This window comes from Thermoascus crustaceus (genome assembly GCF_041956765.1).
Source record: "Thermoascus crustaceus strain CBS 181.67 unplaced genomic scaffold VTN00scaffold_3, whole genome shotgun sequence".
Taxonomy (NCBI): Eukaryota; Fungi; Ascomycota; class Eurotiomycetes; order Eurotiales; family Thermoascaceae; genus Thermoascus; species Thermoascus crustaceus.
Window position 1 is genome coordinate 2,972,277 of NW_027192529.1, and position 25,552 is coordinate 2,997,828.

The window sequence follows — 25,552 nt, forward strand, 5'->3', positions numbered from 1 at the left end:
GCGGCCTGAGGATCACGATGACATGTTTATCTCCGCCCTTAACCCCGCGGGAGCTAAATGTCGCCGTTCGGAGGACCAAACCGCCACATTCGGCTGCCTACACTCTCTTGTCGGGAATCCTTGCTGGTATAAACTTCCAACTCTGAGAAATCCTTACGAAGAATAGAAGCTCGGGTACTGAAAGCAGACGCGACTGATGATGTGGAGCAGAAGAATCTGCCCGCCCTCTGTGCGGTGGGCGATGAACAGATTCATTTCGATGAGGGGACCAATGAACCCACGGGGCCCTCGAAACACATTGCGACGACGAGATTTTCCACAGCCGATCTCAAGAAACAGACAACCATCGCCGCAGGAGCAACCGTCGGCACATGCGGGCGCGGAGGCTACATCCTCAACCCTGCGCGACACGAATCCGAACCAGAACACCCTCCTATCGCCCGTCTATATACCGGAAGATCCAAATGCCGTGCTTAAGGAGAAGCATCCTGCCGCAGGGATTTTGGCGAACTCGGGACTTGTGGTTCAGAGACAGTTGGAGTTGATGAACGTCATGCTGTAGGTCGCCCCCTGTGTCGCACCAGAACTATATACCTGCGGAGGATGCGTACGCTGACGCTTTCGCATGACAGCGGGTTCGAGCAAGCAAATAAATACGTTATTATGGATGCGAGCGGAAATCATGTGGGATACATGGCAGAACAGGAAACGGGTTTGGGGAACATGATGGCTCGACAGTGGTTCCGGACGCATCGCAGTTTCGTCACCCATGTGTTTGATAGACATGAGAACGAAGTGCTGAGGGTGAGTCATGGTTTACAGATGCAGTTCCAGCTCAGCTTCGACAGCTTTTTTTAACTGACAGTATTTAGTTCCACCGACCATTCTCATGGATCAACTCCCGCATCCGAGTCTATGACCCTCTCGACCTCGCGGATTCTGCATATTCGCCATCCACTGCCCTTCAAGGCGTGTCTCCCGGCTCCTTAGTTTCTGTGGCCGGTGGATCGAACGCCCGAGTATCACCGCTTGGATTCGACGATATGCGCATCATCGGAGAGGCACACTCGCAATGGGCTCCTTTGCGACGAAAATACAACCTGTTCCTCTACCACCAAACTCCGAACACCGAGACGGATATGGGAACACAGCGGTTCAACATACCAAACGCGGATCTCTCGCGAGCACAGAAAATGCAGTTGACTAAAGCTTCCGGGGGCGATAGTGCTGCCGGAGAATTCCATCAGTTTGCCTACGTCGACGAGCCCTTCCTATCGTGGGATTTCTCCCTCCGGTCGGCGGATAACCGTCTGATTGGCTCTGTCAACCGCAATTTCGCAGGGTTCGCCAGGGAACTCTTCACTGATACGGGTGTCTACGCTCTGCGGATGGACGCCGCCGCCCTGGCGGAGGCGGAGGCACAGCAGCAGCTCCCTTCACAGACAGGGCGGTACACGGAGAAAGCCGCAGGCATGACACTTGACCAGCGTGCCGTTATGCTTGCGACCGCTGTCAGCATCGACTTCGACTACTTTAGCCGCCATAGCCATCCCGGTGGAGTAGGCGTCTTTCCCATTTGGATCCCAGCTGGTGGAGAGGCTGCCGCCGGTGGTGCAGCTGGTGAAGCTGGAGCTGCTGGGGCCGGGGCTGCTGGAGGAGCTGCTGGAGCCGCTGGAGAAACTGCCGTTGGTGAAGCTGCCGCTGGCTCTGTCGGTAGAGCTGGTGCCGGTGCTGCCGGTTCTATGGCAGAGGGTGCTGCAGCCGGTGCTGCTGGAGCCGGAACTATAGCGGGGTATGAAGCTATGCAGAGGGGGATGGCTGGAGGCTCACGGCCTCCTCCACCTGATCAACAGCGGCAGCCAGATCAATGGCAGGCTCCGACACCAGGCGAACCTGGCGCTGATGAAGAGATATGGGGAGAGCAGTGGGAAGAGGATGATGAGGACTTCTTCGGCCGAGGTGGCGGTAGTCCTTGGGGAGGCGGGGGGGCTCAAGGCAGCAGTGAAGGAGAGGGTAGCGACGTTGACTGGTTTTGACACATGAAATATTATTTTATATATGCTGTTCTAACGAAAAGATGGCTTCATGGGATGGGTGGCGGGTTGCGGCGTTGATACTTCGGACATCTTGCTTGCTTACCAGCGCAATCTCCTATCTGTATATTAGAGATTTATAGAATAGATAGCCGAAAATTAGGCCTTGTAAATAATTTAACGGATCCTAGAAGTGTTTATAACATAAGTGCTCTGTTCCTGTTCATCATATCTCATGCTTGTATGGCCGAGCCACCCCTCGGAGCTAGCCGCGGGAGGTCGGTACCGCCTCCGTTCGCGGCCGCCGTTCTAGACACCGCTCCGCTCACCGTCCATGTCCTAGCAGCAACTGTCTCTCTCCTCTTGTTCCTCACTGAACCATATCCACTGTCTACCTCTATCCTCTAACTCGAACACAAACCAAAAACATAATATCCGTCCTCTCTTTCCGTGATACCCATTAGCAACCCTCCCCACCACCACCTACGCCGCTTGACGACTACTCTCGCGCGGCAACCCTCACCTCTACCATACCATCATAATCCGGGACATAAGAAAGAACGAACCGGCTTCACCTCCGGAATCTCGGTCTTCTAAGCTTCACAAGAACCATATCAGCAAGAAAGATGGCAACATCCGTGGCCCAGAAACGTCTCTTCCACGAGTACCGCAACCTCTCCACCTCCCCACCGGAGGGCATCACCGCGGGGCCCGTCTCGGAGGATGACATGTTCTACTGGGAAGCGCTGATCCAGGGGCCCGAGGGGACCCCGTTCGAAGGGGGTGTGTTCGCCGCGGAGCTCAGATTCCCCAAGGATTACCCGCTGAGTCCGCCCACCATGAAGTTCCTGGGCGGGGGCGTGTGGCATCCGAATGGTGAGTTCTAACTTTAACTTGCACTTGCTCCATCTCTCTTTGTTTTGTAGCAGAGGCATGATATGATTTGGTTTGGTTTAGATGGCTAATGCGAGGATGTTGAAATAGTCTACCCCAACGGCACCGTCTGCATATCCATCCTCCATCCGCCGGGTGACGACCCGAACCACTACGAGCACGCGTCGGAGCGCTGGTCGCCGATCCAGAGCGTCGAGAAGATCCTGATCTCCGTCATGAGCATGCTGGCGGAGCCGAACGATGAGAGTCCCGCGAACGTGGAGGCCGCGAAGATGTGGAGAGAGCGGAGGGATGAGTATGAGAAGCGGGTTAGGGAGGAAGTGAGAAGGAGTCTGGGTCTATAAGACTGATAAGAATGTTATTGCAGGTCGGGGTCAGCAGTGGGGTGAAGTCCTCGTGGTGGATTATAATGGCATGGCATGTGTCGTGAGCATTCATTGATAATAGAGCATAAGCTGGCGAGTTCTGTTTTCCCCCCCCTTTCATTGTTTTCGTGCTTGAGTGGGAGGAGGTATACTTATACCCCGCATCGTTATATGTAGCTAGGAGTTTTATAGTGGGTTTTTAATCTCATACAGCTTTATGCGACATACTGGAGTCCAGGGCTCATCGCCTCCGGGAATGACATACTCTTCCCAACCATGAGGATCTAATCAAGTCAGACCCCTCAGTTTCTGGTCAATCCACGCGTTGATCCCTCCTTCCATCCCATACAAGATCTCAATCTCAGCCTTCATATTCAGCATCAGCATCTGCTGCAGCTTCGCCCGCCAACCCGGCTCGGGCCCATCCTCCGCGAAGATCGGATTGCCGCTCAGCATGGCCAGCGCCTTCTTTCTGTCCCTCGCGGAGAGCGGTATCAGAGCGTCTTCGCCCTGCGGATCAATACCCGCAGCGACATCCGATGTGTGTAGTCCTAACCATCGGAGACTGGGGGCGTTCAACTTGGCGTTCTCGTGCGCTTGCGCCATGGAGCCGTATTTGTATGTGGCCATGATGGCCATGCCGTCGGGATCGCTGTCAACGAGGGCGTACAATGATGGTGTATTGGAGGAAGGAGATTCGGATTTCGTGTCTGAGAGCAGGCGGACAAAGGCCCGGGTGCAGAGGTCGGGGTATCCTTTGCCCTGGAGGCAGTAGTTTGGAAGTCAGATAAAGTCCAAGATGTGGAAAGGATCCAGCTTACGGTAATCAGGATCCCCTTTCCGGCCGCTGAGGTCGTGTGGTAGCAAGTATTTGCTAGTCTGCGAAAGACTGCCTGCAGCTTTTGTTGGTAAGCCTTCATGCGGAGCAAGGAAGTTTTGACAGCTTGCTTCTTTCTCTACAATTAGGACCCATTGGACCTCTGAGAGGTCGACCTCTTCGATATCTTCCAGCCGCGGAATGAGGAAGTCCTGATCGCTCTGATCAGTACTCATCAACTAAGAACATTGTTTAGGCTGTCTGGACCTCCACGGACGGCCCAATATCTGACATTATATGCGACTTGGTCTTCAAATAATTATACCCTGTCGTCAATCCTTTCGCTGCGGCCGTCTTTCGCAGCTATCAGCGGTTCTTCCTGTTGATGAGCAAATACAAAGAGGTATATACCACGTGTAGAGCGGCACGATCGACCCCGATCGTATACGCGATATCATCGACGAGCGTATCGACCACTCGCTGAGAGCCGAAGTAGACTGGGTCATTGTAGTATATATCTCTTTTGTACCTGGACTTCAGTAACCATCTTCATATGATATGGAAGACAATAACAAGAGAGCACGGTATGAATGGCCTACGACCTTTTAGATGTCACGAAATCTCCACGGATTGCCTCAGCAATGAGACCGAGAACGCGGATCGTGATCGCTGCGCTTTCATCTCAATACCATGAAATAGAATTAGTCTGATAAAGCACCATACTGAATTTCCATGCTTCATGTACATTCTTGCCCGGCCAAGAATACGTGGTGTGCACATCCTGTCCGGCGGCCTCCAGGGCTCCGCTGCTGGGGTTGATGGAGTAGCATTCTCTCTTGGACCTCTGCTTGAGAGTAATGGAGGGGCGTCCATCAGGCTTTGAGAGCTCACCAAGCATTGAAGCTAGGGCATTATCAATAAATTCGTGGACATTCTCCTCGGGTTTTGGCTTGTGGTTGTGAGACACGGTGGAGGGTGAGGGGTTGCCAGAGATATGAGAACTCTGGGAGTTCTCCATTGGAAAATGTGAAATGAATAGAATGCTAGAAATGTTCTGCAGGGCAGAAGACACTGGTTTGAAAGAGAGCAAGAGCTCACTCTGAAGGTGATGTATGCACGTGGGCAGGAAGCTTGAAGTGCAGGTGTACCGCCCTCCGTGTATGACGCACCCGCATAAAAGCATTGAGCGAAACAGCAACCGCCACATATCCAGCAAAAAGAAAGTATTCTACCGTTGAGATACGAGAGAAAAGCCTAACGAAATTCAAGCCGGCATATGCCAAGTCATGGCTACCGTCACACTGAAATCTCGTTAGATGGCAAGAGAGCCTCCTGCCTCCCTCGTGCTCGGGATAGAGCGCAGTGAAGCAGTTCTCGAGAGGCTGTTATCTGGCACTTGCACAGGCTAAAAAAAATATTGGAAATCATGCAATCCGAAAGTAGATGCGAGGCTATCGGAGAACAGGAGCATCCTGAATCCGAAAGCTGTTGTGCTGCGATAACATAGTTATGCTTCTATCCCTGCTGACTAAGCAAAGTTATGCGCAGGCTCACCGCCGAGCGATCTGCAGCGTGAAGCTAGCATAGGCGCGTCGCAAGCCGCGGCTCCAGCCTCCAGGTACCAGGAGAGCTACCTATCTCCACATCTGGCCAGTTCCCGAAGAGGATACTCAGGTCCTTCTTCTCGAAGCTGCATAGCACGTATCCTCACACTCTGTACATAATTGGATGTGCTCCGTGTTTTCCTCACTTTACTAGGACACGAGATGTCGGGGAAGACAGCTACGGTGCAGAGCTCCAATAGCCACATCGGTCCTTGGAGAACATCCGCTAACGGCCACTTGACCACCGACGCCAATGGCGATGAAAAGACCGACTACTCAAGGTGGCGCCTGCTGGACGACCGTGGTCGCCAGACATGGCATTACCTAGAGTCTGACGATGAGAACAAAGAATGGCCCCAAAGCATTGCGGATAAGTACTTCCTCGGGCTTCCAACGGTACTCCCTCTCATATCCTGGTTCTGGTGTCTTGCACCACGCTAAACAGTACATAGGGTTTGCCTGATCTGCCCCCTGCGAAAACTCCATTGCAAGCTGCTGAGAATGGCCTGGAGTTTTTCTCGAAATTGCAGCTCCCGCCGGGGAACTGGGCTTGCGAGTATGGTGGACCGATGTTCCTGCTTCCAGGACTCATTATCACCTACTATGTCACCCACACTCCGATTCCCCCAGAGTATGCTGTGGAGATTAAGAGGTATCTCTTTGCTCGACAGCATCCCGTGGATGGCGGATGGGGTCTGCACATCGAGGCCCACAGCTCTGTCTTCGGCACTGCGATGAACTACGTTACTCTACGTCTCCTTGGAGCTAGTGAGGAGGACCCGCGCATGATCAAGGCTCGCGGCCTTCTACACAAATTTGGCGGTGCGATTTATGGACCTCACTGGGCCAAGTTCTGGCTTAGCATTCTTGGTGTGATGGAGTGGGATTGTGTCAACCCTGTTCCTCCAGAGCTCTGGTATGCGACTCTCTTCTTGATCCCTTTTCCACTGGCTTACCGTCTCCTAGGTTGGTGCCTGACTGGGTTCCCTTCGCTCCCTGGCGATGGTGGATTCACATGCGCCAAGTTTTTCTTCCGATGTCCTACTTGTGGTCCAAGAAATGGAGCCACCCCTTGGACCCGCTTACCAAGCAGCTTCGACAGGAACTGTACACGCAGCCATATGATACCATAGATTTTGCTGCGCACCGCAGTTCTATTGCCAAGGAAGATAACTACTACCCGAAGACGTGGCTACTCAACTCGATCAACTGGTTCCTGGTTAAGGCGTGGAATCCCTACCTCCGGCCATCCGCGTTGGTGAAACGTGCAGAAGACTGGACCTGGGAGCTAATCCGGATGGAGGATGAGAATACGGACTACGCGGGTCTGGGCCCTGTCAGCAACCCTATGAACATGATAGCTTGTTATCTACATGATGGTGAAGGCAGTTATTCCCTCCGTCGCCATCGTGAGCGACTCAATGACTACATGTGGGTAAAGCATGAGGGTATGCTCATGAACGGCACCAATGGTGTTCAAGTTTGGGATACTGCTTTCATCACACAGGCTATCGTCGTTGCCGGTTTTGCAGATGATCCAAAGTGGAGACCAATGCTCGCAAAGGCTCTGGAATTCCTTGAAGATCATCAGATGCGAGAAAATGTACCAGACCAGGAGAAGTGCTACCGTCAGCATCGGAAAGGTGCATGGCCCTTCAGTACCAAAACGCAGGGTTACACCGTCAGTGACTGCACAGCTGAGGGCCTGAGGTCTACGATCCAGCTGCAGGAGATGCATGGATTCCCGAAAGTGATCTCCACTGAACGGCTGAAGGACTCCGTTGACTGTCTGCTGCTCATGCAGAACCCGTCTGGAGGCTTCACCGAATATGAGACGACCAGAGGCTCGACGAAGCTGGAATGGCTAAACGCCGCGGAGGTATTCGGTGGAATCATGATCGGTTACGACTACCCCGAGTGCACGACAGCGTCAGTTACCGCCCTGTCCCTTTTCAGCAAATTCTACCCCGATTATCGCGCGGATGAAATCAAGGCTGCAAAGGAAAAGGCCGTTAGATACATCAAACGAGTTCAGAGGCCCGATGGAAGCTGGTACGGATCTTGGGGTATTTGCTTCACATATGCTGCCATGTTCGCCCTCGAGAGTCTTGCCAGCATTGGAGAGACCTACCACAACAGTGACAACTCCCGCCGCGGTTGCGAGTTCCTTCTCTCGAAGCAGAAGGAGGATGGCGGCTGGGGTGAATCCTACCTCAGCTCTGAGCGACACGTCTACACCCATCACGAGAAATCTCAGGTGGTGCAGACGGCCTGGGCGTGTCTTGCGCTGATGGAGGCTGAATACCCGAACAAGGAACCTCTCCGTAAGGCAATGAAGCTACTGATGTCGCGGCAGCAGGCGAACGGGGAGTGGCTGCAGGAAGCTATCGAGGGTGTCTTCAACCAATCTTGGTATGTATATGTAATGCCTCACATGAAATTAAACGGTGCTAACCAACGTCTAGCATGATTTCATACCCCAACTACAAGTTCTACTGGCCGATCAGAGCATTGGGTCTTTATGCCAGGAAGTTCGGCAACGAAGAACTGCTGTAGATACGAGTTCATGGATCTGGATATTGATCAGTATGCATCGACGGCCATTTCTGCAGTCACAGTATCCTAGTGCGATTATTATTTTTTTTCGTCATTATGTACCTAATATCAGTATTATCTTAATCAATCTAGGTTGGTGGGCTTGTTGGCATATCGGCTTTCCTCGCCTGTATTCGGCTTGGTACGCTGTGCAGATTAGCCCTCCACAGGAATACATAGCAACATACATATTTGGCTACCAAACTATATAAGATATATAACTCATATTGATATTTCGACAATGATCTCCCTACTTCAATGTCAACGTCCATGGATCGCTGAGAGGATCTCCCCACGGGTTGCCTGTAATCACGTGGGAGCTTGGGAGCTCCCCCGCAAGCTCCGCCGATCTCAAAGAAAGTCGTAGAACCCAGAAGCCTCGAAGAGAAACAACGCCATAACTTACGCCTCTGATTCTTTGAAGGAGGTTCCCTTGAAGCTTCAAGGTACAAAACCGTCTCCCTTATCGCTCCCTACCTCTGCTTTACAGCCTTCCCCCTACTCACGAGGCTCCCCACCTGATACATAGTACCCCTCATAGTAGGTACGTACTTGTCTCGGTGCCCACTGCACGTCGTGTTCCATACGATAACTGACTGACTACCTCAACAGCTCCAGAGAGGCTTAGAGACATAGCTCGCTCAGTGCCATGAACGCCGCCTCGCAGGGCGACAAAGCCATCGAGGCCTCCGACTGGCCCTCCGCCATCCAACACTTCACCCGCGCCCTCATCGAGCTCCCCCGCGCCGCACCCTACTACATCAAACGCTCGACCGCCTACTCACGCCTGAAGCCCGCCGACGGCGGACCCGACTCCAACGCCGCCCTCCACGATGCCGAGATCGCCCTCGTCCTGGCCCGTGAGCGCGGGAAGCGCGAGCTCATCCTCTCCGCGCAGATGAGGCGGGGCGTGGCGCTGTACCAGCTCGAGAGATACGGAGACGCATCGTATGTGTTTGGGGTTGTGAAGGATAAGATAGGCGGTGCGGATGCGAAAAAGGACAGGTCCGATGATGTGCAGGCTGCTATGGCTGCTCAGCAAGGAGGAGGAGCTGCTAGTCGTTCCAAGGACCGCAGCTATGAGCAGGAGTTGCCAATCTGGATGATGAAGGTCAAAGGAAAGCTGGATCAGTTATCCGAGGGGGATGAGAAGGCTATTGTTACGGTTAGGGAGTATCCGGAGAATCTGAAAGTTCCTTCGGAGCAGGAGCTCAGGAAGGCCTTGAATGCTGGAGCTGGGGCAGCTACGGAGGATAAGGAGAAAACTACTCAGGATGACAAGAGCAAGAAGGATACAACTGCACCGTCACCGGCCCCTGTTGCAGACAAGACCAAGGAGGCTACACTCGATGCCGTCGGGAAGGACTCTTCGTCTGCGCCGTTCTCAGCTGGCCCTGCTGCCCCCGCGGGCAGGGTCCGGCACGAATGGTACCAGTCCCATGACTCGGTGGCTATCACGCTCTACGTGAAGGGCGTACCGAAGGATAAAGTCGATGTGGATATCAAGAGTGATTCTGTACGTTCATATCCGTCCCCCCTCACCCTACCTCTCTCTCTCTCTACATATAGCAATCCCTATCACCAAGAACGTACCTTACTAATAGCAAAAAAAAATGACAGCTCTCCCTTCAATTCCCCACCCCTTCCGGCTCCGAATTCTCCTTCAACCTAGACCCCCTCTTCGCACCCATCGACCCCTCCCAGTCCACGTTCTCGGTCATGTCCACCAAGATTGAAGTCGTCCTCCGCAAGCAACTGCGCGGTCAGAAGTGGAACACGCTAGAATCCACATCCACATTCACAACTGAGAAACTTGCAGACCGGACCGCTATACCAAGTACTACCACCACTGCCCCAGCACCGGCGCCAGCAACCGCGCCTTCTACTACATCCACTGCTACCGACGCAACCGCAACAGCCCCCGCATACCCGACCTCCTCCCGCCGCGGCGTCAAAGACTGGGACAAGCTCGCCTCAAACCTAACCGCCAAGAAGGCGAAATCTAAAGCTAAAGGCAAGGCCAAAGAGAAATCTACAGAAGAAGAAGGGGGAGAATCCGACGCGGAGTCGATCGACTCGGACTACGGCACGGGCGATCCCGTGGATGCGTTCTTCAAGAAGCTGTACGCGAACGCGGACCCGGACACACGGCGGGCGATGGTTAAGAGTTACTACGAGTCTCAGGGAACGGCGCTGAGCACCAACTGGGCTGAGGTTGGGAAGGGGAAAGTCGAGCCTAGGCCGCCGAGTGATTAGATTAGATCATTACGTTGGAAGGGCTGAAAAGTGCATGATGAATGAGAAGAGACTCGGAATTGTACTTGCAATTGGTAGCGCATGGTTTATGGAGTCAGTTGGCTGGCGGAAATGAGTGCAGTTCGTTCAGCGGAGCTTGTTCTTTTAGTGTATTTTTTTCTGGTTTGACTTAGGTAGGTATTTCAGAGCACAGACCGGCTCAAAATGGTAACACATCTCGGGATGAACTCTATTTATACATTGAGATACCCTCATTCTTATCCATCCTACCAAAGCCTGATAATGGTAAAGTTCTATCCGCGGATAACTCTGACGAAGAACGCCGTGACTGTACAATACAAGTACATATCTACCTAGTCATGCTTTCCATCCATCCAACAAGGAAATACCAGTTTCCACATGAGTACCCAGACCTTATCCTTGTCTATACCCAACCCAGCCTTTTTCCGTATGTACAGTACAAACCTAATTCATTGAACCACCCGTCCGTTTCCCCGCTACTGTTGCTCACCATCTTCATCAACCTCGTTGTTCTTCCTATACAGAAAAAACTGTGTAAAAATCCCCATATCGAGCAACAATGTCCCCATACTCCCCAACAACCACGACAGATTGACAAGTATATACTTCCCATAAATCTCCCCAGCCTCTCCCGGTCGGCAGTGATCCGGATCCTGACAGATGGGCGAGTACGCAAAGATCGACAGCACATACGTCAGATTTCCAATGCACGCGAAGAGGAAGAAGAGCATCGATACGCCCTCGGTCGATTTGCGTCGGAAGTTGAGCAGGAGTTGCGGGAGGCGAGATCCGAGGTAGAAGGCGGCGCAGAGGTAGCCGAAGAATTGGCCCAGGGGGTCGAAGGTGAGAGACTTTGGTTTGGGTTTTCTATCGTGAGGACCTGTGAAGGATGCGCGCGAGCTGATGTACCAACCTAGGATGCCAGCCGCGCAGACCATAGCGATAGAGAAGGTGTTGAATAAGATGGTCTGTAGGGTTGATGGTGGTCGTGTAGGAGTGGGCTCTGCGGAGGGTTCGACGAAGGGGGTAGCGGGGGAGAGGTGCGTCCCGTCAAGGGAAGAGAGGCGTTCGCGGAACGAAGCTGTGGATGGTCTTCGATGATTTTCTGTGCGATGATGATGTGGCGGTTGTGTCGATGATGGTGATGGATGACCATTGGCATGGCCATTACTTCTCCTGTCATCTCTACCGTTGACATTTCCCAACAGTGCTGAACGTTCCGTCGGTTCTCCTCCATTTTCCTCCTCTTCTCCAGGGACATCTTTCGCAGGTGTCAACTCGTCCCACAGCGTAAAACCGCGATAGTAGAAACACTGCCCCAGAAGCACGATATCCGCAAGGGCGTAGTACACGGCGAGAATGATCATCGTGGGCAGTACGCCCTGTAGTACAGCACCCAGGATGTTGAAGACATCGCCGGCGAGCCAGACGATGAGGAAGAGCAGGGAAAGGCCATCTGCGGAACCGCGGCGGAAGTTCTCGATGATCTGTGGGGAGAAGACAACGACCCAGCAGACGATAGAGATGGAGCTGGAAAATGGATCAGCTCGATAACATGATTATTTCACTTGCAATGAGGGTATCACTCGGTGGAATGGCAATGATGGAAGAGCTATCGACATGTCTCTGGGCGACTGGTGCAAGTGATAATCCGAGACAGAGAGGAACAGCTAACATACCCGCAAATACCGCTCAGCGCCTCAATGTCAAGATTACCTGCTTGCGAGGGGAACATAGCCGTCAGGTTTAATGTGAAGGATGAACGGGCCCGAGGACGTCCCAGAGCCCAGTCACGAGCGCAACGCTTCCTATTTGGTAAAAGTCGAGGCACCGCTGAAAGAAATCTTAACGAAAGAAGTAACAGTAAGACAGACACAACCTTTACAACGCAATACACCTGATAAAATACTGCTCAGATAATCAATTAACAGACCAAGAGAAAAAGAACGTCTCCGCAGACGATGACGTTCAAGACAAAAAAAAAGACCTGCGGGAGGCACGTCACGTGCGGACCCGGGGCCGCGGAATCCGGGGTAAGCAGATCGGATCGGCAAGCCTAGGCCACGTTGGTCCGAGCCACGCATCGTTCTCCGTCGCATAGAACTGTCGTCAGGTTCGTCATGCTGGGCTAACATGCAAAACCTATAATACCAGTCTACGCTTGGATAGAAAATAAAAAGACAACAATGCTGGACTTCGAATCGTGTGAAAAGCGCAGGTCATCTCCTTCCAAGTCTGTCTCGATGCTAATTCGCGGATTGAATGCATCCATCCCATTCAAAGTACCTATTTTGTGGGTAGTAGGCAGGAATATCTCGAGCTCGGGTTCACTAGGCACTTTAGCCACAGGAAGCTAGATATTCGTATCGAGTTTTCATTAGCATCTAATCCACTATCTGACAGTGAGTTTGGTCAATACTATTTAATTCTTCAAGATGAGCCCGACTAACAAGTCTAGTCAATATTGAGAATGTATGCTGTTCATTTCTTCACCTGCTTCATGAGATCCTCCAGTTTGTCTTGCATATCGCAGAATATATTAATTGCCTGACAAACGTCAACACCAACCTAAAGCGGTTCTGGTTAACAAAGAGGGCATACCTGCGTTAGCTTTCCCTCGCTTGCGCCACCGAGATCTCTTGTAAACAAGATCCGGTACGTCGCTGGGTCATTCAAGTAGGAGATCCTTGAGTCTAGCACCGGGACCGGTGAATCCTCATCAAAGAGAGACTGGACACTAGGACTAGAATCAGGTTTCGATAATTGTTCGAGTAGACCCGGAGCAATCGTAACATGATCTGTCCCTGCTAGAGAGAATATCTCCTCGGTAGAGGTTAAACTCGCCGGTAGAACTTGAGTTCTGGCATGGATCGACTTGTAATAACGCTGAATGGCGACACACAATGGCAAAAGCTTATTCAGGTCGGTGAAACTAGATCATTATAAGTAAACGATATTTCATTTTTTGATAAGAATTGAACAACTAACCCAGGCTCAAAATGCACTTTCAGCTGGTTGACATATGGAGCGACATATGTGCATCCAACTTCAGCCGCCAGAACCGCCTGCGCAAAAGTGAACAACGTGGTGGCCAGCGTACGCACCCCAGCCAGCTCCAGCGAACGGCTTGCGAGCATTCCCTCCCAGGTGCTGGGGATCTTAATGCAGACTCGAGACGTATCAAACCCAGAATCCAGGTATCGGAAGAGTTGTGTAATCCCTGGCAGCAAAATCAGCTCATGGCTGAAATATCAACGACATACTAGCTTCCCGGAAGTCTAGAAAATCATACTTAGCGCGTTTGCAATTGTCTTCTCCGTCGAGTACGAGTAGTAAGGGTTTGTCTGCACGTGGACACGGCCGCGGATATGCGGTGCAATCTTCAACGCCAGGCTAACCATCTAAGAAAGGGTGTCTCGTCAGCATAGCTTCTCTGAAACTGCCTCTCGAAGCTCATATTACCGCAATTTCGACAGCTAACTCCTCCAGCTTAACGCCACGATACAGCGCGAGAAGCTTCTCTGCATGAGAAACGGACTCTTCGAGCAAGGTCGCATGTTTCGGCTTTGTAAGCTCTCCATATGCGATCGCCTGTTATTTATCTCGTTAGTTCTTTGTGCTAACGACGCTATGGAGGTAGTAAACAACAACTGCCTACTTGATTAGACGTGCAGTCCTGGAAGGGTCCAAAGTTCTTCGCAACTATCGAAACGGATCAGCTGTCATGGCATCTTTTCATGCACTCCGAGTACTTTTTCACTCGAGCGAAATCAAAATTACGATTACCTTCTTCATCGAGGGTATCGCAATCGACCACGGTCCTCTTTGAGAGGGCCTGCAGCCCTGTTTCACCTGGAGCCATCACGATGTTGTAGCGGGGTATGGATGATGAACGCTCGTCTGGAGTGGTTACAGGAGGGGTAGAGAAGTTGAAGGAAAAGGCCTACGCAACAGGGAGAGGTATTTATCATGTGGCACGCAGTCAACGTATTTCGCCTTATGGGGAAGGAGTATCCCCGCACCTGCGGACCCTTGTAGAGTGCGTTCCTGTTTAGGGAGGTTGGCCGAGTACATAGTACCGAATACGAAGTACTACACAGAATCTTTTTAACTACTGCCAGACGAGCGACTCACAGGTTTTAAGTTCTGCAGTCCTGCGAAACTTGTGAAAAGCGATATATCTATTTAAGTATAGGATGGATTTATTGAGATTGAGGATCATCGTCGGTTTCTATAAATATTAATACTACTACTACTACTACTACTACTACTACTACTACTACTACTACTACTACTCTTGCATGTGAACAGACCCTCAAGATGAGTGCACGTATAAATTCCAATTAAACGTCTTAACTAGCGCTTCGAGTGGCACATTGATCAAGGAAATAAGGAGAAGGCTCTATCAACTGACATCATGTTCCATTCAGTATATACCAGGAGGTCGGTAACTATGTATCGAGACTGTCAAATCAAACCGAACGCTAATCCATCTATGCATCTCAACACCAAAATAGAACGAAGGTCAAGCAACATCATCATGGTTCGTCGGCGTCGTCACATCCTTCCACTCATCCAGCAACTTGATCGTCTCCTCACACTTGCCCTTGATCGCCCCATACGCATCCGCACCCAGCGCCAACCGAACGGGGATCTCCCTCCCCTCCGCACTCCCGCTCTGCGTCAATACATCGATAATCACCCTACACCCCTTCACAACATCCCCGGGCTGCTTCCGATTCACATCTTCCAGGAGCTTCACGCCCCTCCGTGCCGCCGTGTCACCCTCGTAGTCGCTGATGACGCTCTTCGAGTCCGTCACCGACCGGTTCGACTCCGTCAGGAGGTTGGAGCGGAAGTAGCCCGGCTCGATGCAGGTGACTTTGATCCCGAACTCGGCGAGTTCGCCGGTCATGGTCTCGGAGATGCCCGAGACGGCCCATTTGGAGGCGCAGTACATGCCGACGCCGGGGCTGCCGGCCCAGCCGCCGATGCTGGAAACGTTGGCGATGATGCCGGAGCGCTGGGCGCGGAAGTAGGGCAGGAAGGCGCGGTTGACATTGAGGAGGCCGAAGACGTTGGTGTTGAATTGGGAGAAGGATTCTTCGGGGCTGTTTAAAGAGGTCGTAGTTGAGTATACGATAATCTCATTTTTTTTCCCCCCCGAACAACAGGGGCGAAAAAGGGAAAGGATAGAACATACGTCATCTCCTCAAGCGACCCCGACGCGACATAACCCGCATTATTAACCAGGATATCAATCCGGCCGTAGAACCCATGCGCCGTCGCCGCGATCTTCTTCAGCGCATCCAAACCCGCTGTGACATCGACCGCAAGAACCTTTGCTCCCGCAGCTTCCAGTTCTTCCAGGCTGGACACCTTCCGGGCAGTGGCGATGACTTTATCTCCTCTCTGCAGGACTTGCAGAGCGAGCTCTCGACCAAATCCGGTCGAGCAGCCGGTGATGAACCAGACGCGGGGTGCCATTTCTGTGAGTTGGATTGGATTGGAGCGAAGAGAGAAAAATGTAGAAGAGGATTATCCCGAGGATTAATATAAAAACGGAGAGATTTCAGGTCCTCTTTTTCGTCCGAGTACCTACCTACACCTAGGTAGGTACAGGTAAGGATGAAGATGACTATTAATTGTTCAAGCTTGATGACAATTGAAGGTCCCCACGGCGGGGACACCCCCCATTTTTCGTATCCCCCATCTTGCGGTCATATTGCTAAAGGCCGATATCCATGGTTGTCACAAGAAAAGCATCAAGGTGCAGGTAATCTCCGCGATATTCTTGCAACACCGCGGAGATTACGCGGGGAAGCGTCGTGACAACTCACAGGTATCTTGGCTTCCTGGAAAAGAATAAGGTGTAACCAATGCAATGCCGGCATCGTGGACCATGGTTTTGACCTGCCGGATTCAGCGGTGTCTTAAGTAGCGCTTGGCAGTGATACTGGCGCTGCCCTTGTCGCCTTTCTCCAGAAGTATCTGTAGAATACAGGCTAGAACGAGACCCAAGAACTCGATATTTCTAAAGACGGGAATAAAAGTGACCTTTGGTTTTAACAGGCAGCAGGCTTGGTAGAAGCCTTGGCGTCCGTTTACCCCGGATATCTCCGCTAAGGCCGAGCCAGAGCATGAAGAATCGCAGAACTTAAACTCCGGTCTTCAAAGATCTATTCTCTACGCAAGATTCGAAGGCCTTGCTGGATTGCGTAGCTGCTGGCATCGACCTCATCTCTCCATTGCCTTGGCATACACTTGTATTCAATGCGCAACCATGACTCAGCTAGCAACCGCAGACTACAATAGTCCGTCCACCAGTAAAAGAATATCAGGAGAAGCCCACCTTCATTTTGCTTCCCCTAGCCTCATGACTTGAGAAGAAAAAAGAACATACATACAGTAGAGACGAGATTCCCGAAACAACGCCTCGCCATGCAAAAGACCTCCTATCTATATGACTGCCTGCAACTCACAAAAACATCGAACATCGGGGTACTAATCTACTTGCGGGTATCAATTTTTTCATTTCGCTCCCATCTTACTCCCCAACCACGCCTCATGCAGCTTCTTCTGCCTCTCCCAATCCTTCCTCAACTTCTTCTGACGGCTCTTCGTGATCTCCTCACCCGCCGCGTCTCGCGTGGGGATACCGTCCTCATCCCACGCGCTGAACTCGTTCGTGCGGAACATCTCCAGGTGACTCAGCTTGCCCTTCTCCGCCCTCTTCAGGGCCTCCTGCTCTGCCTTCTGCTTCTCAAGCTGCTTCTGCCGCGCCCGCGCGGCCTTCTCCTCCCGAGCCTGGATCAGCTCCTTCGTAACCGGGCGGACGAGGGCCGGCTGGTTGTCCCGGTCCTCGAGGTAGACACCGAGCTCGAAGAGGTCGATGTCTCGGACCCGGTCGCAGAGGCTGAGGATCTCCTTCCCTAGGCTATCCGACTGCTCCAGCGATGAGACCTTGGTCCGGAAATCAGTGAGTACGCTAGCGTAGGGCTGAGCTTCCTCTGGGATGTCTTGTTCGGGAACAGCTGCCGTCTCGACAATCTCCTTGATCTTGTCCTGAGACACACCAGTCTTCGACCTGGCAACCTGACGAAGCGAGTCACGCATCGCGGAAAGTGGGTACAGATACGGCTTCGCGACCTCAGGGACATCAATTCCAGACCAACCGATCTCCGGGCTGTCTGGCGGAGCCGACCCGTTCAGGCCAAAGATATTGACCATCGAAGTGATCCATCTTGCAACGGCCTCAACGTCCTTGGGGTTCAGAGTGGACTTGTCGGCACTGTTGTACTTCGTGATGAGCTCTGAAATGACAGACATCGCTCCGGGCGTGTGGAACGAGTCGCAGAGATAGTCGTGGACGGCCGCCTTGGCCGACTCAAGGGCCTCACCAAGCGACCCATCTGTAGCAGAAGATCCTGAACCAGCCAGGGTCGCCGGGTCCTTCATCTTGATGAAGAAGTTGTTCACCTTGTCCTCCCATGCATTTCCAGCGTTCACAAGGTCCTCCGTAATCTCAATGCCTTCTCTCCAGCCTCCCAACAGGAACACTATACGCAGGCTTCTCGGAGTCCAGTATTTCCTGTCCAGGGCCTCGCGAATCGTGGTAAAGTTCTTCAGAGACTTCGACATCTTAGAACCCTGAATCGAAAGGTGGCCCATGTGGAGAAAGTAGTTGACCCACTGGTCGTGCGCATGCTGGCACGCCCAGTAGGCCTCACTCTGGGCGATTTCATTGTCGTGGTGTGGGAACGCAAGGTCGATACCGCCAGAGTGGATATCCATCTGCTTACCCAGCTTGGCCGAGGCCATAGCCGAGCACTCAATATGCCATCCCGGTCTTCCCTTTCCCCAAACACTATCCCAGCTCGGCTCACCAGGTTTCGAGGCCTTCCACAGCGCGAAGTCAGATGGCGAACGCTTTTCCGCTGTCTTATTAATCAATGCGCCTTCTCCTTCAGCCAACAGTCTGTTGTCTGTCCGGCTCCAAGGCTCGAGTCTCGCGTAGGTGTTACCCGCAGCTTCGAAAGCCTGGATATCAAAGTAGACCGACCCATCCTTGGTGACGTAGCCAAAGTTGTTCTGCACAATCTTCTCCACGAAATCCGCAATCTCCTTGCCATACTCCGTAACCCTGGTGATCTCATCAGGATCGAGGACGTTGAGGTCCCTGACATCCCTCATAAATCTCTCCTCATACTTCTTGGTCAACTTGGTGAATATGGCATGATTCTCCCCATCAATCGACGCCCCCTTCAGCGAGTCGAGGTAAGGGAGGAAAACGTCCTGGGCGTTGTCGTAGAACGTTTCGCTGAAAGCGGTCGGGTCTGCCTGTCCCGCGGAGTTCTCTGCCTCCGCAATGACCTTTGCCGCTGAGGCGACAGTCTTGATGTGCATCTTCACCTTCGCCTCATCATCGCCGGGCTTCTCGTTTCCTGGCAGGGGTCCTCCATTCAGAACGACAGCGTAGGTCTTCTCCACCACATCCTGGTATTTCTCGGGCGGAAGCTCGGGGTCCAGCAATGGCAGGTTCTTCTTAAGGTAGGCAGTATAGGCAGCTTTCGCAGTTTGGAGGACTTCCGCATCGACGGTGGGATGCGCGGCCATGAATTCGGAGAAGAGATGCTGTTGTCGCCCTCTGAGGATAATCTGTGAAACGGTCAGCTGCGGCACCACCTCAGATGAAAAGGACAGTGTCACCAATGCGAACATACCTTATCGTCCACATCCGTTATGTTCATAATAAACTTAACATCGAACTTGAAGTAATCGCGCATGATGCGCCGGATGATATCCGTGCTGACATAGTTCCTGGCATGTCCCAGGTGGGCATCGTCGTACACCGTCGGACCGCAAGCGTACCAGGTAACCTTCTTCCCCTCAGGGTCCAGAGGGATAAAGGGCGTCTTCGTTCGCGTCAGAGAATTGTACACCTTCAGCGGCGGCAAGCGGGAGCTGGACTCGGGGTGTAGAGTGGGCTGGCGCCACGGCGGCTGCTGGCGCGTGGTACTAGCCATGGTCCTGGAAATATGAACGAAGGCCAAGGTAGGAGTCGACGGAGGCCGCTGCTTGAACGCCCAGGTCAAGGAGAAAGAAGCCAGCCGGCGAGGGGAGAAGAGCATAAAGTAACGAGGGGCAAGGGAAAGGAAGGGATAAGGAAAGGGAAGAAAGGCGGGGGAGTGGAGGGGCTGACTCAGGGCAGCAAAAGGAACAGAGAAATGCTGCGATGCCGCTGAATGGCGGGACGGCGGATGGCGGGCGGCCCCAGCTCGTGCCCTAAGCCCTACTCTAGTCCGCTTTCGGTCTCGAAGAAATCGGCGTGACGACGTCAACTTTTCCTTCTGGGGAAGGATTTCTTAACACTCCATTCCCCTCACAAAAGGGAAACGCTCTCAAAGGCTGCTGATATGGAACGATAGCCCGTCTGTCTGATACCGCTGTCGCCATGCCGTCCCCCTTCCTCACTCCTGGCTCGCAGTCGCAGCCAGACACCCTCGCCATCCTCCACCTCCGCAGAGATCAGCTCATCCCCGCCGTCCTGAAGACCTACGACGACGAGAACCTAGGTTACGATGAGGGCAAAGTTGTCAACACCCGTTTCGGTTCGTTCCCGCACATTACGATGATCGAGAAGCCATGGGGGTCGCAGATCGTGGCGTCAAAAGTAGATACGGGATCTCGAGGTCGCAGGCCCGCGGGCGATAACAAGAAGCGGAAAGCAGATGCGCTGGATTCGCCCGGCCCGGGAGGAGTGACGGACGAGGCAAAACAACCTCAGCAGCCAAAAGCTGCAGTCGCAGCATCAAGTGGCTTCCTCCATCTTCTTGCTCCCACGCCCGAATCGTGGACCGCGTCCCTCCCGCACCGGACACAGGTTGTCTACACACCCGACTACAGCTACATCCTGCACCGATTGCGCGTACGGCCCGGCAGCACGATCATAGAAGCCGGCGCGGGAAGTGGCTCATTCACGCACGCCGCCGTCCGCGCCGTATTCAACGGCTATCCTTCAGCAGCAGAAGCAGATGCTGCCGCTGCCCCGCCAGCGGCAAAGAAAAGACGCCTAGGCAAAGTCTGCAGCTTCGAATTCCACGCGCAGCGAGTCGCGAAGGTGCAAGAGGAAGTCCACCAGCACGGGCTGGACGGCCTGGTCGAAGTGACCCATCGCGACGTCTACAACGACGGCTTCCTCCTCGGAGACCCGAAGACGGGCACCTCACCCAAAGCCAACGCCGTCTTCCTCGACCTGCCCGCCCCCTGGTTGGCGCTGAAACACCTGGTCCGCGACCCCCCTCCCGGATCAGAATCCCCGCTCGACCCTTCCTCCCCCGTGTATATATGTACCTTCTCCCCCTGTATCGAACAGGTCCAGCGGACGATCAGCGCCCTCCGACAGCTGGGGTGGCTTAACATCTCCATGGTCGAGGTGAACCACCACCGGATCGAGGTGCGACGGGAACGATACGGTCTCGAAGCCGAGGGGCGCGGCGCAATCACGTTCCCGAAATCGGTCGAAGAGGCCGTCTCGAAGTTGCGCGCCGTCGAGGAGAAAGCGAGGCGGTTCCGCGCGAGTAAAGACCAAGATCAAGAGGGCCAGCAGAGCGATGATGAGGAGGAAACTACTCCTTCAGAACAGCAGAAAGCAGGAGACAACAACGAGGACACCACCGAGCCTTCCTCAACAAAAGACCAACAGCAAATCCCACTATACAAACAAGGCCGCCTGGTCCACCGCACCGAACAGGACCTCCGGACACACACCTCGTACCTCGTCTTCGCGATCCTGCCCCGCGCCTGGTCCGCGGAGGAGGAGAAGAAATGCCGCCAGACCTGGCCGTCACGGTTGAAGGCCGATGCTGCGCCGCCGCCGCCGGGGCCGAAGAGCAAGAAGCAGCTGAAGAGGGAGGAGAAGGCGCAGCGGATGAAGCAGAAACAGCAGCAACAAAAGAGCGAGGCAGCGGCAGCGGGAGAAGGGCAGCAAGGACAAAACGCTGCTCCGACGCAAGAAGGAACCGGAGATGATAATCTTGCGAAGGATGTGGAGATGACCGGTGCTTGAAGATTATTTGCTCCCTGGGTCGGGATAGATGAACACCTGAACCCACCCACTGTGTACTTTGTACAGATATATACATACATACATACATACATACATGCATGCATGCATCATAAGAAGATTGGGGAAATAGTCCATCTAGTTCACTGCTGCATTTTTTTTATGGGGGATCCCATTTGGCTTTTATTTTTATTATTTTTTTCCTCTCTCTTACGACGTTCTTACGACGTCCAGGAAGGATTTCACGATGTTATTAATTGATTGGGGAAAAGAAAAAGATCTAATTTTGCATTTTCATGTCATCGTCATAGAAAATTTCAATCCATGTCTTTATGTACAGGCGCGTCAGATGAATAGATAAATAAATAATCCCCTTTTGCTTCTCGGGGTCCTACTTGTCAATGGAGTGAAGCAGTATCTCTATGAAGAAAAAAACTGAGCACACCCGTCTGTTGTAGACAATGCTGACGGGCCTGCTAAAAAAGAAGAAAAGAAACTCAAACAGTGCTGGATAAAGTTGAAGAGAAGAATCTGGCTAGAGGAAAAGAAAAGACTGGCTGAACAGAAAGAACATGGAAAGCTTGAGGACTCAGTCTCATACCGAGAGGCTGTCAAAGGTTGTTTTCCTTCTTGAACTTGTCCCACGCCTCGTTCAAAGTGCTAAACACGGCGGCCGCGATCATACGTTGCTCGGTAGTTGCGTTGGTAGGGATCTGAGGTAATCAAGTTAGTTATCAAAATCAAAATTTCGTAGATACACCGGAGTAACGGAATAATGAAGCGTACCTTGTCAGGATGCACTTTAGCAATACCCTTCATGTATTGGATCTTGACCTTGTTCGGCATGATCAGCTCGGACATGTTGACCTTCTTCCAGCCCGCTTCAGGCCACAGGACGGCATCGAGACTGCCCAGCAGTGCACGCAGATTGTCCTGCTTTCCTCCCTTCCACGCTGAAATCCTTGCATCGACTTGATCCGTGAGGGCCAATTTCTCCTCCTCGACCCGGTCCGCTGCTTCGTTGGCTGCGCGCAAGCGCGAAACAGCCTCGGCTGAAGAGGCATGCATCGGTGCAGAGCGTCCTGCCAGATCATCAAGCGCGGAAGACTTTTTAGGAGCGACCTTCGGTTGAGGTGGACGTGCAGCCGGAGTTGAGGGCTTGGGCGTGGGTTTGCTGATACCAGCAGCTCTCTCACACCTGTTGCGACCCTGAATACTCGTGCTGCCGCCGTGACCTGTCTCCACGGCCAGCTTCCAGGCCTTTGCCGCGTCTTCCCACCGCTCCAGCTGCTCCAACGCTTCAGCTTTACGCATCAACGCCTTACCAAAGAATTCCTTCATGGGCTTTTGAGGCTCCCCGTTCCCGAGATCGATCATTTCCGCTTCTCCTCGAGATGGGCCAATCACCTCCAGAATAGCGTCTGCATCAGCAATAGCAGATTTAGGCTCTCCGATTTTGAGCGCCGTCATGGCCCGATTGCTTAGAAGAATGATCGTGACTGGGTGCTTGTCAGGCAGCATCGACAGAGCGGCTGCAAAGGCCTCATGGGCCGCAGCGTAATCACCGCGCTTATAAGCCTCAGTGCCTTTCGCACGGTGTTGGTGTGAAGACGCGAGGGATGATGGCGACACTTGAGGGATTGTCCGAGGAGGAGCCTTCGGCCTCACGGGCAGGGGGGTGGACGGTTTTGGTGGCCGTGAAGGCTGAGTTGGGGGCGCCGACGCTGGCGGGCAAGATGCTGGAGATGGTGCAGAACTCTCGAGTAAATCTGTAGCAGGTTCTGGTGCCTTTGGCGGCGGTGGAGCGGGCCTTCTTCTCCTGGCCGGACTGACGTACGCTTGCGCCGATTGTTCTTCGATTGCAGTCTTTGTCAGGCGAGATTTAGGATCGTTTGTCTGCAATCGTGGTGGTTGCTGTTGAACGCGTTGTTGCTGAAGGAAAGCAGGCTGCTGAGGGACGCGCTTCTCGGGATGCGCATGCGCAGCACCGCTTGGCGGTTGACTGAATTCCGGCTGTCTTCGGGGCTCTTCTCTCGACCGCGTGGGATGTCGAGACGGCCGAGCGTCCCCCGATTCCAGAAGTAGAGCCTCATCGGTCAATTGACCATGTTGACGCGTATCCTGAGCAGTTGGAACGCAGCGATCCGTCCTAGGGTCAGGATCCCGACGTCTCTCACCAGGTCGAGAACGCGAACGTTGATCCTCTCTGGTCAGTGCTGAATCTCTCATCCATCGCGGTTGACTTGGATCGTGTTCAGCATTAAACTCCTGAACGGCTTGCTGAAACTTCTTGCTGCCAGTTTTCCACAAGGAATTTGCTGTTTTGAAAAGGTTGTTACCGAACTGAGCAGCTATTTGAGCGGCATCCCTCTCCCCGGATGGAGCTCTCCTGTCACGATGAGGGCGGTCTTCCTCCCTCATCCACGTAGGGAGGTCTCGATCCCGTCTCCCATTTGGTTCTCCGTTCCTCTCGCGACGATCGGGGACGTGTGCCGTCTCAACCGCTCTTGCTCTGGCTTTCTGCCGTGATTCGGCGTGAGCCTGATTTAGCAGCCAACCAATGGAAGCCTGGACGTCAGTTCCAGACTCCGTGCTCTCCAGCGCTTGAAGTGCTTTATCAGCGGGGAATCCCATGTCCACCAGCTCCGCAAGCGCGCGATCGAGCGCATCCGATGGTTTAGGCGATGGACCAAAGTCTTCACGGACAGGAGACGGCGCTGTAGTCTTTTCAGCAGGAGCTGGTCGAGAAAACTGCGACACTGGCTTCGCAAGCTCCCCGAGAAAGTCATCATCATCGGCGTTAGCATTTTGAGTATGAGGTTGGGCCAATTGCGGTCCTGGGGCTGGCTTTGAGTTCATCTGTCCGAGACCGAAAGGGTCATCATCATCGAGAAGTGACAGCGCATCTCCCTGGGGCGCTGGTGCTGGCGATTTCCCATTTGAAATCCCACTGCCCGGAGCTGGCGACGGGGACGAGCTGGAGCCCGGTACGGGAAAGTGAGTTGACGCGTCTACGGGAGCTGAGGCATTGAAAGCGGCCAGGATGTCATCTTCATCGTTAGAGGGTTGCGCCTTTGGCGGATTCAACGTAGTGTTGAAGGGATCATTCTTGCTTCCTCCCTGTCCCAAGCGGTCCCAGAATTGAGCGTTCTTGCCGCCATACTGCGCTTCGAGTTGTTCTCTCTTCTGCGCTTCCTGCTTCGCCCGTTCTTCCTGCAGCCGCTTCTGCTGCTCCAACAGAGACAGATTCCTGTTCGGATTTGACGAGCCAAGCGAGATCAGGTTGGCGAAGCTGTCGTTGGCAGGCGTGACGGGCTTTGAGGGAGGGTTCGATGAGCCGGAAAGGCCAGACAGCGGGGTTGTCCTTCCGGAGAGGGGCGTAGGCCGCGTGTTGGTGAAGAGCGAGCCTGAGCTCATGGGCGGCGGCTTTTTGGCGTCATTTGAGTTGGGGGTCCAACTCAGACCACTCAAGTCATCCATGAGGACAGGCGTGTAGGGAGCGATACTGTATGCCTGGAGGTTTAGGGTCAGGATGGTATGTTAGAGAGAGTCGCGTGTCCATAGTCTCACCAAAGCCTCCCACAGCTGTTGGTGAATACTCACTGGGTGATGTTGGTCATAAGCAGGTGACGAACATCCGCTTGTGTCTTCTCCAACCGATTGATCACTCAATCCATCATCCGCGTCGACCAGCGCTTCAACACCGGCAGCTCTCCGTCTGACGTGCGGAGGTCGAGACCGGGGGCGGTGCCTGTGGCTGAGGTGGCTTTGAACGCGCGATGACTCAGCAGGGTCACATGATATGGAGACTACAGTGGACGCCGGGCCGTGGACGGCGCGACGAGTTTCCATTCCGGCGTCCTCTGGTACGGAAACACTTTAATTTACAAATCCGAAGTTGA

General features: G+C 53.3%; 11 protein-coding genes across 11 annotated transcripts; 5 read left to right on the plus strand and 6 right to left on the minus strand.

The window, feature by feature from the left end:
• Positions 1–271: 271 nt before the first annotated feature.
• VTN00DRAFT_6264 (uncharacterized protein) lies at positions 272–2,036 on the plus strand (the record flags this gene model as incomplete). The annotated part of the gene is made up of 3 exons (XM_069432881.1): positions 272–558; positions 633–804; positions 873–2,036. 3 exons carry the CDS (start codon positions 272–274, stop codon positions 2,034–2,036), a joined length of 1,623 nt encoding a protein of 540 aa, XP_069288696.1.
• A 623-nt stretch (positions 2,037–2,659) lies between these two features.
• VTN00DRAFT_6265 (uncharacterized protein) lies at positions 2,660–3,271 on the plus strand (the record flags this gene model as incomplete). Its single annotated transcript, XM_069432882.1, has 2 exons — positions 2,660–2,909; positions 3,018–3,271. The coding sequence occupies 2 exons, from the start codon at positions 2,660–2,662 to the stop codon at positions 3,269–3,271; spliced, it is 504 nt and encodes a 167-aa protein (XP_069288697.1).
• Positions 3,272–3,580: 309 nt separating this feature from the next.
• On the minus strand, positions 3,581–5,127 carry VTN00DRAFT_6266 (uncharacterized protein; the record flags this gene model as incomplete). Its single annotated transcript, XM_069432883.1, has 6 exons — positions 3,581–4,054; positions 4,114–4,185; positions 4,271–4,348; positions 4,521–4,638; positions 4,712–4,778; positions 4,833–5,127. The coding sequence occupies 6 exons, from the start codon at positions 5,125–5,127 to the stop codon at positions 3,581–3,583; spliced, it is 1,104 nt and encodes a 367-aa protein (XP_069288698.1).
• Positions 5,128–5,875: 748 nt separating this feature from the next.
• VTN00DRAFT_6267 (uncharacterized protein) lies at positions 5,876–8,269 on the plus strand (the record flags this gene model as incomplete). The annotated part of the gene is made up of 4 exons (XM_069432884.1): positions 5,876–6,109; positions 6,166–6,629; positions 6,680–8,125; positions 8,179–8,269. The coding sequence occupies 4 exons, from the start codon at positions 5,876–5,878 to the stop codon at positions 8,267–8,269; spliced, it is 2,235 nt and encodes a 744-aa protein (XP_069288699.1).
• Positions 8,270–8,957: 688 nt separating this feature from the next.
• VTN00DRAFT_6268 (uncharacterized protein) lies at positions 8,958–10,564 on the plus strand (the record flags this gene model as incomplete). The annotated part of the gene is made up of 2 exons (XM_069432885.1): positions 8,958–9,824; positions 9,929–10,564. 2 exons carry the CDS (start codon positions 8,958–8,960, stop codon positions 10,562–10,564), a joined length of 1,503 nt encoding a protein of 500 aa, XP_069288700.1.
• A 497-nt stretch (positions 10,565–11,061) lies between these two features.
• Positions 11,062–12,320, minus strand: VTN00DRAFT_6269 (uncharacterized protein; the record flags this gene model as incomplete). The annotated part of the gene is made up of 2 exons (XM_069432886.1): positions 11,062–12,115; positions 12,265–12,320. The coding sequence occupies 2 exons, from the start codon at positions 12,318–12,320 to the stop codon at positions 11,062–11,064; spliced, it is 1,110 nt and encodes a 369-aa protein (XP_069288701.1).
• Positions 12,321–13,066: 746 nt separating this feature from the next.
• VTN00DRAFT_6270 (uncharacterized protein) lies at positions 13,067–14,447 on the minus strand (the record flags this gene model as incomplete). The annotated part of the gene is made up of 7 exons (XM_069432888.1): positions 13,067–13,132; positions 13,187–13,517; positions 13,574–13,805; positions 13,878–13,986; positions 14,048–14,176; positions 14,244–14,287; positions 14,372–14,447. The coding sequence occupies 7 exons, from the start codon at positions 14,445–14,447 to the stop codon at positions 13,067–13,069; spliced, it is 987 nt and encodes a 328-aa protein (XP_069288702.1).
• Positions 14,448–15,110: 663 nt separating this feature from the next.
• Positions 15,111–16,072, minus strand: VTN00DRAFT_6271 (uncharacterized protein; the record flags this gene model as incomplete). The annotated part of the gene is made up of 2 exons (XM_069432889.1): positions 15,111–15,696; positions 15,789–16,072. The coding sequence occupies 2 exons, from the start codon at positions 16,070–16,072 to the stop codon at positions 15,111–15,113; spliced, it is 870 nt and encodes a 289-aa protein (XP_069288703.1).
• A 1,044-nt stretch (positions 16,073–17,116) lies between these two features.
• VTN00DRAFT_6272 (uncharacterized protein) lies at positions 17,117–19,611 on the minus strand (the record flags this gene model as incomplete). Its single annotated transcript, XM_069432890.1, has 2 exons — positions 17,117–19,243; positions 19,309–19,611. The coding sequence occupies 2 exons, from the start codon at positions 19,609–19,611 to the stop codon at positions 17,117–17,119; spliced, it is 2,430 nt and encodes an 809-aa protein (XP_069288704.1).
• Positions 19,612–20,039: 428 nt separating this feature from the next.
• VTN00DRAFT_6273 (uncharacterized protein) lies at positions 20,040–21,653 on the plus strand (the record flags this gene model as incomplete). Its single annotated transcript, XM_069432891.1, has 1 exon — positions 20,040–21,653. One exon carries the CDS (start codon positions 20,040–20,042, stop codon positions 21,651–21,653), a length of 1,614 nt encoding a protein of 537 aa, XP_069288705.1.
• A 608-nt stretch (positions 21,654–22,261) lies between these two features.
• VTN00DRAFT_6274 (uncharacterized protein) lies at positions 22,262–25,502 on the minus strand (the record flags this gene model as incomplete). Its single annotated transcript, XM_069432892.1, has 3 exons — positions 22,262–22,363; positions 22,437–25,163; positions 25,254–25,502. The coding sequence occupies 3 exons, from the start codon at positions 25,500–25,502 to the stop codon at positions 22,262–22,264; spliced, it is 3,078 nt and encodes a 1,025-aa protein (XP_069288706.1).
• Positions 25,503–25,552: the final 50 nt, after the last annotated feature.